General features: G+C 41.9%; 2 protein-coding genes across 4 annotated transcripts in view; one reads left to right on the plus strand and one right to left on the minus strand.

The window, feature by feature from the left end:
* Positions 1-2562: 2562 nt before the first annotated feature.
* LOC137990591 (pygopus homolog 1-like) lies at positions 2563-6093 on the minus strand. Its single transcript, XM_068835727.1, has 3 exons — positions 5997-6093; positions 4557-4759; positions 2563-4042 (listed from the first exon to the last, which is right to left on the minus strand). The coding sequence occupies exons 1-3, from the start codon at positions 6031-6033 to the stop codon at positions 3788-3790; spliced, it is 495 nt and encodes a 164-aa protein (XP_068691828.1). The 5' UTR covers positions 6034-6093; the 3' UTR covers positions 2563-3787.
* Positions 6094-6153: 60 nt separating this feature from the next.
* Positions 6154-12692, plus strand: part of LOC137992725 (focadhesin-like) — a 48075-nt gene continuing 41536 nt past the window's right edge. The window contains exons 1-3 of one of the 3 annotated variants that reach the window (XM_068838217.1): positions 6154-6431; positions 6613-6690; positions 8652-8806. In XM_068838217.1, the coding sequence (XP_068694318.1) occupies positions 6652-6690; positions 8652-8806 (194 nt within the window). In that variant the 5' untranslated portion in view covers positions 6154-6431; positions 6613-6651. The remainder of the gene's footprint in view (positions 6432-6612; positions 6691-8651; positions 8807-12692) is intronic. The other 2 variants (XM_068838215.1, XM_068838216.1) reach the window with 2 other exon arrangements.

Raw genomic sequence — 12692 nt, forward strand, 5'->3', positions numbered from 1 at the left:
CTGGTACATGTTTAAAGGAAGGGTTCCCGCCTTATATTTTGTCGTTTCCTGCCTCACCGTGCGGTGCCTAACACATTTTCCATGATCTCTTGCCCATTTCCTCATCAGCTCCTTGTCCTCTGGACTCGTCAATGGACTTTTCAAAGGCTCCATGCGAGAAAGATCTTTCCAATCGATCTGCGAGGATGGCACTGGGTAGTAAGACGATTGCGGAGTGAAGTAGTAGGCAGACCACCTTGCCATTCTCTTGGCTGATTCTGATTCTTGTTGTGCCCGTCAGTGTCTGCACAGAGGACACAATCCCTTTAAGGAAGACATCTAAACAGTTAACTTTCTCTGCAGCCCATGGAAATGAACTTGTGCTTACCCGCTTGTGTTTCAGGTTAACGGAAAATGCCTCAAACAGTTTCCCTAGGTTTTCCAGAAACAAATTGACAGCATTTCTCTTTCAAGGTATTCTACAACTCTGTTTCCGAGATCAGCAACGGTGCCATCTTGTTCCAAGCCGACGCTAAGCAAGTCAGGGTTGATTTGGATTCAGTCAGTACGTCAGCCTCTATCTAGCTTTGTCCGGAAATGGGGTGGATAGCTCTTCAATTTTATGGTAGCAGATAATTCGAACCAATGTATGGAAAATACCCAAAGAGAATTGGTGAGTCATACATGTATGACTAACAAACGGCTTAAAACAGCTGAGCTGAAATCTGAAACAGAGGGTTTTGTTATCGCTGCCGAACAACACTATTATCGCAGGAAAATACTCAAAGATAGCACAGATCCAACATGCAGGATATGTGGTCAATTCCAGGAAACTGTTGATCATATTGTGGCAGGATGCCATGAGCTAGCCAAGTCTGAAAACATTCATAGACACAACAAGGCTACTGCATATACCTACTGTACACTGGAATATCTGTAAAGAATTTAACATATTAAGCAGAAAAGAAAGGTGGTAAGAGCACACGCCACAAATTGTGTCAGAGGGGAATGATACAATGATCCTATGGGACATGCCAATACAGACAATTGTGAGATAAAAGCAAACAGACCAGATATTGTCATCAAAAACAAAAAAGAAAAAAATTTGCCTTCTCATTGACATGTCCATCCCGACTGACTGGAACACCTCAGTAAAAGTAACCGAAAAACTATCTAAGTATGAAGACCTTGAAATTGAGATCAAATGGTTGTGGGGAATGAAAATCACAACAGCACCAGTGGTGATACGCTTCCGATTAAGGAGTCTCTTCTTTACTTTCTTCAGCAGCACCTCTGGTGTAAGTGACAGGCAAATGAATCAAAAAAGAAAGAACACGCAGAATAAATTCATTAGTACATATTCGAGATTGTGGGTTATTAATTTTGGTAATGTATGCGCCCCGAATTTTACCAAGGTGCACAGTTCTACTGTTGACAGTTTCAATCACGGTGCAATATTTTTTCAAACATTTGAGTTATACCAAAACATTAGTTAACAATTACAAAAAAGGATATATTTTTTCAAATATTGACCGTACAGCAATTACATTGGAACAGAAGTATGAGAGTGTAACTTAGAGAACTACGATATATTTCAATGTAATCCATCTTAGTGTTCGCCATTGTAATGGAAACAAGCCCATGCAGGGACAGAGAAGAAACCTGACCAGGGTTGAATCGAACTCACAACCATTTTCTCACTTGCACTGCTTTGTATTATTAGGTATAATAGAGAGAGAACCAGTTGGAACAGAAACTCCACGAAATAGCTTCAAATCCTCCTGGAAACCACACAAAGACAAAAGGAACTACAAAGGAGTTCAGGTGAGAAAATTTGATTGAAAAATGATTCTCAATTTTGCCTTTGCTATAAGGAAGATATCCTTGCTGTCACCTATTGTCATTCATGTGTCAACCAGAGCATCATTGGTTCTCGATATAAAGGACGTTTGGTTCCTGTGTTTGACAATTTGAATAACAAAGCAATGTTTGTAAACAGATATCTTCCCTATTATGCAAATTAAAGGTCATGTTGATGATGATTTTCAAATTATGTGACGTGCACCACTGTTACATTACAAAGGTGAACACAAATCGTAGAGCTTGGGCTACCTGTGGAATTACTTCACTCCTTTTGTTTGCCCATTTCAGACCATGTGATGTTACTCTAGAGAACAGTTTCTTTCAAATGTCAATCTTACGCATGTGCATATCTATGCATAACTTATGTAAATCCCTTAGGAACATCACATGGTCTGAAATGGGAAAACAAAACATACAAGCTAGGTGCATTTGCGTCAACAGAGATTTTGTATTATTTGGTATTTCATAAAATACCATTCTTACATTTCACACTTGCCAAACATTTTAAAAGGATTCTGTGGATGATATATGCCACAGTGACTTTACTGATAATAACTCTAACAAAATTAGTATTATAGGAAAGAGAATAAAATGTAACATCCCATTCATAATTAGGCAAAAATTATTAACTATATTTTTAGAACTCTTGAAATTGATATAAGCCCTTAGAACACAGGTTATAAGATATTTTACAGCTAATACGTATTCATGCACTGAAAATAACAAGAAAATTCAACTTTATATTGTGTCGTGAGTAACATGAATTATTGGTGACCAAAGTTTACTTACTATATGAATAACTGAAGGTCATGCCTCGAAGGCATTAAATTTTTTCCCATCCATTATGTGGTAGTGGTATAAATGTATGCATAATCACGATAATCATTGTATTGTACATTGTAGATGACCAGCTCTTTTGAAGCAAAATTTTAGTCAGCAAGTGGTGCCCACCTTCTGCAATGCAAGCCAGAGCCTAATGCGTTCTTATATCAGATTATTAACAAATGGTAAAAAGAATAAAGCTAAAAAAATCAATCATTATAACAAGAGTTTAAACTTTATCACAACATAGATATGCAATTCCCCCCAAGAAATTCAGTAGGGTGATCACCATGATGTGTTAAATAGAACAAAATCTTTTTAAAAAACTTTTCAATTTTTTCATATACTGACTACATGTAGTGTTTTTTTTACGGTCATTTTAGCAACAGTCAGTTCTTTTTCAAGGAGATCAAACGTTCTGGGCACTTCTTCAGCAATTTCAATGTACTGTAGGTGGTGTGTTTTCAGTTTGCCAATAGAGTGTTAAATTTTGAATTCAATCATTGAAACGACTTTTCCTGTTGACATGTTATAAAAGAATAATAATTATTTATTGATTCAAGGGAAGTTTGGAGAGCCCTCGAAAAGCTAGAGTTGCTCTCGGCTATTTCCTTAAGCAACTCTCATGCTTCTCTGCTGCTCTCAAAACTTCCTGCACGCATCCATAACTTTAATTCATACGTGTATATGCATGAAAAGCATCAACAAATTTTAAAATAAACTATGAAAAATACTTAAATATTAAAAAGGGAAATAGAGAAAAAAAAATTGGCTTTCAATTTCTTGCATAGGACTTGAGACTGTTCATTGCAGATGTAGGAACCATTTACTTCCCAAAATTTACAAAAAAGGCAAACAAAATCAGTATGGCAAAATCTTTCATGTCATTAATTTTATGCCAACAGCCACCAATTTGTTTGTAAAGTATTTTGAAGATATGGTGACACCAAAAGGTCTCTTGGTGTAACACAAGTACATGTACCACCCATCTGCAATACAAAGAACTTGTACATGACATTCCAGCTGTCTCCTGGCAATGGGTATGAGCTTAGCTAAAGCTCATCAGTTCATGCTTACTTAGCGATGATTATTTTTCAAACCACTTGTGTATTATCCACTAAGATCAACTCTTCAATTTGACAAGTGGAATACTTTTAGTTGCGATACAATTATCACAGACCCATTCAGCATTTTCTTCAGCAGTAAGCAGATCATATGCTAGTTCAGTCAATCCTGTGCACACTCGGTGATACCACTGAGCACAGCCTGTCTCACAGAATATAGCATCATCATTGTCATTTACTTCCCGTTTGCAGATACCACAGGGATACACCGGGTCTAACCGTAAATCTGTGGGTCGGCTCAATTCTCGAGTTCCCTGAAAAAGATTAACCACAAGAGAAAAGAAGCTTTTTGAGTTGCCTGTTGCTCTTTGTTATTTCTTAGAAGTGCAGACTTCTGTGATAAGGACTGTAAGCTGAAGGCCTTGTCATTATACAACACTTGTTCATAAACTCTGAGGGGTATTAAAGAACACACACTATTTTGCAAAGAGCAGGATATGGAGTTCCTGGTGTTGCAGTCTGACCTCTGCAGGACACATGGAAATTAGAGCATTTCTCTTGATCGATGGGTGACTTTTGCTACCAGGATTAACTCTTTTGCCACTAAAGGGTTCTCTTCTGATGAGTTAAGTCCTCTGGCATTAGACATCAGAATAAGTTATCAACGCCACTCCTTGAGGGGTTGAAGGGGTAATGAATTGATGAAACTGTTGTGTGATACCATTGGATAAAACTTGGAGACATAAGATTGAGAACATTCCTTTCAATTAATGGATGTAAGCCATATATAAAATAATGAAGATTCAAAATAATAAATTTTGTTTTTACCTCCATGGTGAGTGAATGAGTAGTAGTTTCGGCTGTTGTACATGCAAATGGTGGCATTCCATAGTGTTGGGGTGCAGGTGCCGTGATTGGACTGGCAAGATCTGATGAGCCTGAACTCTCTTTTCTCTGTTTCTTATGTGGACTTTCTGGGTTTGATCCACTGCTTTCTCCTTCTCCCTCTATTTCATCTGGATTAGCACCATCTATAGATTTTCAAATAAAGCAATCACTCTCTAGACTGCATCATTCATTTCTGGGGCTAAAATTAGTTAAATGGTCCTAGAAATACATGTGTTCCTAATGACTGTTAGACTGCGAGCAGTCTCTTTCTTCTCCTAGACTATGCGGGCATGAGCGCGACCCATGCCTTGCGAGCTGGTAGCCTGAAATTTGAATAATGTTTTTATTTCCACCTGCATGTCGGAAATGAGGAAGAAAGGCCGACAACTCGCAGTCTAAATGACTGTTGTTTCTCATTGTCATGTACATGTACTTACTAATTACAAGCAATTTACTGTGAAGAATTCTAGACCATTCTTGCAGCTTCTTTTTGCCTAGAGCTGAGATTACATGTACTTCAAGGCACGTACCATGTGCGTTGCAAAAGCCCATTTGCGACTTGTTGTTTTGCTCCGTTTCAAAACAAATCTTCTAGCAAAATCATTCAAGAGTTTGATTTGGACGAAAATGCTCAACCACTACCATTTCAATGGTTTTACAAGAGGACTGAATCATTTTCAAAAAAGAGGCCAACATCAACTCAGAAATGGCGTTTCTTTGGGATGATCCGAAAAAGTATCAGCACTTATATTATGGTGCATCAAAGGAAGATTCCTTTCCCATAGTGGATTCATGAGTTAGGTAGAAATCTGACTACCCTTCACCCTTTTACCCGTTACCAGTTTCCCATGGAAAAGGTATGCCATCGGAAATCTTTGGACGTCTTTGGAAATTATTAGTTTTCAACAAAAAAGGTCCTGGCACTATTAACATAAGAATGCCACGCCTCTGATTCCAAAAAAAATTGGCTGGTATGGAAATAGACAAAAATAAAAGCTGGATGGAACACAAAAGAAGCAATGTCCTTGTCGACCTATGTGATGGGGAGGAATTGCTCCGTGCAACTCACCTACTTTTTTAATTGACTCATATTAAAGCTAACTCACGTGAATTATGTTCACTGAACATAGCTTGGTTTCAGATCACCTTAAACTTACATGTAGGTTGATGAATTTCAGTTTTTGCGTTGTTCATGTTTTTATCATGTCACTAAGGGTTTTTCTCTGTGAAATGATATCGCTTATAAGTAGTTCGTTGTTTACAAGCTTATCCTAATGGCTTTGTTTTCAAACCTTGAAACTTTTACGATTGCTTTAGTTCCTTGAAAACATAAAACATAAAATAAGGAAAACAGGATGGTATTATTATAACAATGCGCACCTCGGAATCTTGCAGGGACTTTCCTCTGCCTGGGCATTCCGTCCAACAAAAAATTACAATGACGCTACCAATCAAATATGGCGAATTCGTTTGAGGAGATTATGTTTAGTCTAACATGACCAAAAAATATGACAAAGTATATACCACTGACACAAAGGGACGTGGGCTTTACTAATTTTCAAGATGGCGGACGAACAGCGCAGAAGACTGACTTTTTCAAATCATTTCCATCAGCAACAGGTATCATCAATTTTTGGTAAACGCAGTTTTTCAAGGAGCTGCATTCAGTGTACATAGCGTATGACTTTACTCCAGAATACGAGGTCGCGGCTTATTTCCAAGCCACATTTTGCTTTATGGATTTTAGTATAAAGCATTTCTTCATAACAACCTTTATCGATCGTGGGCGTTCTCTTGGCGTAAAAACCTAACAAGGTTATACTTGTTTCCTGAGCTATAATTAACTTCAGTTTACACAGAACGTCATTTTTGAGTTTCACGTGTGTTTTTACACCGCGTATAGCTCGCAAGCGTCACTTTAAATTTGCTTCATATGCATTTGTGTCTCCGGTCGTTCAGTTTTATTTGTTTTAATTGTATTGTCGTTCGAATGCAGCAGGCCACCTTGAGGCTTTATGAAAGTATTGTAAATAAGATGACACCTGGAACAGTCCTGAATGATAAAAGTCCGGAGGTCAGTAAAATGAATTCAGTTGGACAACTTGTACATGTACATGCATAGGCGGCCCAAGCCCGCGTTACACGCGAGACGTGAAAGCGTCACGTCAGCTACAACACTGTTCTAGACAATTCTTTTTTGGTTTTTTTGGGTTAGTTTCACGACAAAGGAGCAAAGAAGCGAAAAGTTATCAATGAATGAACGAAATGAAGTAAGTTGACTCACCTTGTTTATTTTGTTTTGTCTTTTCGAGCTTTTTTAAAACTGTTTTGGGATGTTGTTGTTTGAGATTCTGTTGTTGTCTTCCGAAGACAAAGTCAAGGCTCATGGAGAAATGTACATGTACTTGAAAGCCTTTTTTCTCGCTGAAAAGAGAGTTCACTGTGCCATTTTTCCTTCTGACGAAAAGAGCATAGTTTGTGTTCTTCCGTCTGATCAGCTTGCTGAAAGCATTTAATATCCTTTCGGCTTGAATGAGAAAGATTTCCTTCACATTTTCACTCCAGACAGTTGTCTGCTGATGCTTGTGCTCGTCTTTTCGACTACAGAACTGAAATTAGGGATCTTGCCCACATTATAGTCGAAAAGACAAGCACAAGCATCGGCAGACAACTGTCCAGTGTGAAAATGTGAAGGAAATCTTTCTCATTCGAGCTGAAAGGATAATGCTTTCAGCAAGCTGGTCAGACAGGGTGGAACACAAACTATGCTCTTTTTGTTGGAAGGAAAAACGGCATGGTGAACTCGCTTTACAGTGAGTCCATTTCTTTGTGAATAGCTGTGTCCAGCCTTGACGTTGTCTTATGAAGATTACGACATCCTCTCAAATGACAATGTCCCAAATTTTAATTTTAAAAAACAGTTAAAAAAAGCTTGACAAAGACAAAACAAAATAAACGTGAGTTAACTTACAGTACTTTATTTCGTTCATTCATTGATAAATTTTTGCTTCTTTCCTCCTTTGTTGTGAAACTAATTAAAAAAAATTGTCTAGAACAGTGTTGTCGTTGATGTGACGCTTTGACAGTCACATCTTGCGCGTAATGCAAGCTTGGGCTGCCTATGGTACGTGTAGCTTCTCTCTTTAAGTGTACCTTTACTCAAATATTTTCCTTTGATGAAAATTCTGCTATTTATGTTTTGCACCTGTTCACTAAAGTAATAGGGATCTATACTAACACTTATTTGAACTAAAAACGAGCTGTGACTGGCATGGATGTACACTGAGTGTATTTTTCATTGGACTTCACGAACTGCTTTGCATTGCAAATGTCCTTTGAAAACACCAATTTAAACCATTATTTTTGTTATGTAAAATTTACATCAGGAGGAGAACCATGCCTCTCATTTAAAGCTCACTCAAAGGTGAAGTCTAACTTAACCCTTTAAAGCCCGAGGGGGCCCCAATTGAAGAGGACAAATAATTGTCTGGCATTAGTCTTAGACAGTAAAATCTACAGTCTAAGTGGCCACTGGGAGTTAAATAAAGTTACCTGCTACATACCTTGTGCAGCATTGTCATAAAGAGTGGCATGAAAGCTCATTAGGCAAAAACGTTCTTGTTATTAGTAAAAAGATTTATTTGAGAAATGAAGATTTTTTAATATTTGAGTTGAGGTGCACTTCAAGCCATCTTCTCCCCTTGACATGTCAGTTTTTGTAAATACCAAATCTCCTGGCTGTTTCTCATCATCATTATTTTGGTTGTCACCCCACTGGGACTTCATTGCATTGTGAGGTTAAAACAAGAGCAAATGATGAAACTGCTAGTTATAGGCTTTAATTATCACAATCTGAAATTTAATGTCAGACCCAGAGAGCTTGTTGCTGCAATAAAGTAATTAATTTATCCTAATCCATCTTTGTAGCAGCAGTAATATAGCTGCCATAAAGGTATATATTTCAAGATTAAACCTAATTGTTGCAGGGAGATTTGATTTTTGTTTATAAAATTGATTCAAATGGTTTTGTCTCAGATTCCTGATTTGAAGCTTGTATGGGAGATGATTGAAGAGAAATCAGAAGCTGTCAACAGATTATGCTGTTCTTGCTTGTTGCAACTGGTTTTTGATGGTCATGCTGAATTTGATTATGTACTCTCTGGACTCTTAAATGCCATTCCATCCGCAAGGTTCATATCTAATCACTGTACAATTTTTATTTCTCAAATTTTATTTGGTGTTAATCATCCTGTTATAAGTGGTATTTATAAAAGCCTTAAAAATTTTCTTCTTACAGTCACTGTGTATAGTAGTAGTGGCATCCTCGTTTCAAAGAGGTAATGGTTAGTGCTGGGGATTTGGGCAGGATCTTGTATGACTGTGTAGCCCAATCCTGGAGTGGCAGTCTCTTTTGCAGGTAGCGCAGACGTGCCTTGTGGAATCACGTGCAGAAGCTGCGCGTTCTTTCATCGCCACTCTCTTGCATGTAGCCTGGACTCTAGCGTTCGCTTCCGCCTTTGAAACCCCCGCATTGACACTTTGCCGCCATGTATCTCGGTTTGGCAATGTCCTCCGATGCACTGGTGTCGATTAGTGCGGATCGCAAGTCTCACTTGATGATCTCCTAGGCTTGTAGCGTAGCAGCAGTCGACCCACGTGACAGAAGCACTCCTGCAGTTCTCCATAAAGGATTTCTCTTGGCAGGCAGTCAGGCTCCATGCGATGTGCATGGCCGAGCCATCGAAGGCATCGCTGAATGAGCAGTGATGGCATGCTCAGTGAGCCAGTGCGCTCCAGGACCTCGGACTCTATCCTGCCACCTAATGTGCAGCAGATGCCGAAAGCAGCGGAGGTGGAATTGGTTGAGTCGCCGCTCTTGTCTGGCATAGGTCGTCCATGACTCGCTGCCATAAAGGAGAGTTGACAGGACACCAGCTTGGTAGACGCACATCTTGGTCCTTTCGCTCAACAGGTCATTGCCCCACACTCACTTGTTGAGTTAGGCCATGACAGCAGCTGCTTTGGCGATCCTGAAGCTGATCTCAGCATCGAGTGAAGGTGAGCTTGACATGGTAGAGCCCAAGTGGGTGAAGGTGTCCACGACCTCCAGCTCTGTGTTGTCAATGGTGATGACTGGGGGGGGACTCAGCACCTTGCGCCAGGATGTTGGTCTTCCTGAGGCTGATCGTTAGCCCAAACTTCTGGCAGGTGTGGGACAGCTTGGCTATGAGATGTTGAAGGCCCTCCTCGCTGTGGCATGTTAAAGCATAAGGTTTGGTTTTGGCATGGAGTCTGGCGATGTTGAAGAGTTTGCTGTCTGACCTTTTCCGGGCGTACTGTAGACACCTTCTGGAAAGTCTACAAAGGCATACCGGAGCAGTATAGAGAAGAAACCCCGAACAGGTTTGGAACAAGGACACAGCCCTGCTTTACTCCACTACTGACTGGAAAGGCATTGGAGGTGGCCCCATTGAAGCAGACCGTACTCTGCATGTCCTGGTGAAAGGAGGTGATGATTGCTGAGAGCTATGGAGGGCAGCCAATCTTCTGGAGGATCTTGAAGAGCCCGCTTCTGCTCACCAAGTCAAAAGCTTTGTTGAGATCCACGAAGGTGAGGAACAATGGCTGCTGCTGCTCTCGACACTTCTCCTGCAGCTGACGGAGGGAGAAGATCATGTCCACTGTGGACCTCGCAGCTCTGAAGCCACACTGTGACTCGGGGGTAGACTTGTGAAGCGAGGCTCTGCAGGTGGGTCAAGGTGCGCCAAGCGAAGACTTTGCCAATGATGCTCAGAAGAGAGATGCCGTGATAGTTGTTGCAATCACTACGGTCACCCTTGTTCTTGTCCAGGGTGACTATGTTGGCATCTCTCATGTCTTGGGGCATGTGACCTTGCTCCCAGCACAGGCAGAGGAACTCATGAAGTGGTTACAGTATGGTTTGCTTCCCAAGCTTCAAAACTTCCGGCAGGATAACGTCCTTCCCTGGTGCCTTGCCACAGGTGAGACCATCGATGGCTATGCTGAGCTCTTCCAGTGTCGGCGTATTGTCATGCTCCTCTATGAATGGCAACCCAGGCAGGGCATTGAGGGCAGTGTCTGTGACAATGTTCTGGGTTGAGTAGAGCTCGAGAAAATGCTCCACCCAATGCTGCAGCTGCATGTTCTAATCAGTGATGACCACGCCAGTCTTTGATCTGAGCGGGGCTGTTTTGACGCTTGTAGGGCCAGTGGCAGTTTTGATGCCCTCATACATCCCCTTTGCGTGGCCACAGTCTGCTGCTAGCTGGATTTGGCACATAGGTTCTGCCAGTACTCGTTGGCACAGTGGCAGGCGGTCTGGTGGGCCTTTCTCCTACAAGCAATTGCAAAAAGGTTGAGACACTGAATGGAAAATCCACCTCTTCTTCCTAAAACCCCTCTTCTAGTTCATAAGAAAAGGCTGAATGCCCCTCCCTCCCCCCTCCCCTTTTTCAATGTTGATACCCCTTAGTCTGAGTGCCAAGTGGAAATAGAAACAACTTTGCTTGGGGGGGAAGGGGGGTTGGAGATGCGCTGACTTGAATGACACGCATTGTACGGTTATTAACAGTGAGTGTCTCAACTCTTTTTGCAACTGCTTGTAGCTGCTTGAAGGGTTGTTGCGTGTGCTTGGGGAAGGGTTCTGCTTGTGAGCCAGCATCGCTTTCCTCTTGGCCTCCGTGACTGGCTTCCCAGCAAGCCTCAAACCAGTCAGCAATCTTGCGTCCTTTCTTGCCAAATGCAGCCATGGCTGAGTCGTAGATGGCATCACGGGGGTGAGACCATTTGGCATCCGGGTTGCTGGTTGTTGGTTGCACAGCAAGTTTCTCCTGGAGGCTGTCAGCGAAGCTCTGAGCCTTAACAGGGTCAGAAGTGTCACAGGTGTTGATGCGGGGGCGACCCTTGGTCTTGGCGTGGTGGATCTTTCTGGGCTTCAGCCTGACCTTGCTTGCAACGAGCGAGTGGTCTGTGTCTCATTCAGCGCTGTGATAGCTTCTTGTGTGAAGGACACTGCTGAGGTCTGCTCTCCTAGTGATTACGAGGTCTAGCTGGTGCTAGTGGTGGGACTGAGGGTGTCTCCAAGTCACTTTGTGCAGCTCCTTACACTTAAAGTAGCTGTTGGTGATGCAGAGGCCGTGGTGACAGCAGAGTTCGAGCAACCTCTGCTCGTCCTCATTCATCCTGCCGAGGCTGAAGTGGCCGAGGCAGGTAGGCCATGCTTGCCAGTCAGTCCCAACGTGAGCATTGAAATCACCTAGCAAATATATGCCCTCGGAACGTGGGATTCTGGATAGTGTTTCCTGCAGAGCCTTGCAGAATTGATCCTTGGTTTGTGGGGTGGAGGTCAGAGCCGGGGCATAGACAGATATGATGTTCACAAAGCCCGCCTACGTTTTCGTGGGAAGGGCAAGAATTCTCGAGGCCCCATTACATTAAAGGGGGTTTCTGTGGTGGCAATCAGTGAGTTGCTCGCGGCAAAATGACGCCGTACTGCCTTGGCTCGTCCTGGGACAGGTCTTGCCAGAAGAAGGTGTAGTCTCTTTTTATAAGTGACCCACTGTTGGCCAGCCAGGTTTCCTGGAGACAGGCAACGTCATTGTTGAGTCGTGCCAGCTCCTTGTTGATGATGGCGATGTTGCGGGAGTCATCCATTAGCTGAAGGTCAATGGAGAGACCAGGGCGTGCACATGGTGCAAATGTTCCAGCTTGTGATTCGAAGAGCTGGAGTCTTTGTAGTTTTTTACTTTTGACTGCATGTTGCAAGTACTTGCTCGCTTGTTGGGAGTGTCCCCTAAGCTCTACGCACCAAGTAGAGCAGGCAAGCAATGAGGGGGCGGCACCTTACTGGCTGGGGGCTGCCCAGCTTGAGGCTGGTGGTGGGAGAACCCACCCTCGGACAAAACCCCTGGCCTCATGATAATACACAAAATTGAAATCATTGATGATAATGGAAAAAGTTTACCTTTGTGTTGCCATTATTCTAACTTTTAATTTGAACTTATTTTTTATGACCATTGTCCTTTAAAATTGTGTTTCACAGTTCTCTGTTATGAT

Source organism: Montipora foliosa, chromosome 2 (genome assembly GCF_036669935.1).
Source record: "Montipora foliosa isolate CH-2021 chromosome 2, ASM3666993v2, whole genome shotgun sequence".
Classification (NCBI taxonomy): Eukaryota; Metazoa; Cnidaria; class Anthozoa; order Scleractinia; family Acroporidae; genus Montipora; species Montipora foliosa.

Excerpts from the sequence above, each read along its gene's own strand:
- LOC137990591 (XM_068835727.1), bottom strand. The coding sequence starts at position 6,033 with ATGCCCAGGCAGAGGAAAGTCCCTGCAAGATTCCGAG. Across the intron at positions 4,760-5,996 it reads AGTCCCTGCAAGATTCCGAG|ATGGTGCTAATCCAGATGAA; the intron begins GTGCGCATTGTT and ends GAAAATCTATAG. Across the intron at positions 4,043-4,556 it reads CTCATTCACTCACCATGGAG|GGAACTCGAGAATTGAGCCG; the intron begins GTAAAAACAAAA and ends AATCTTTTTCAG.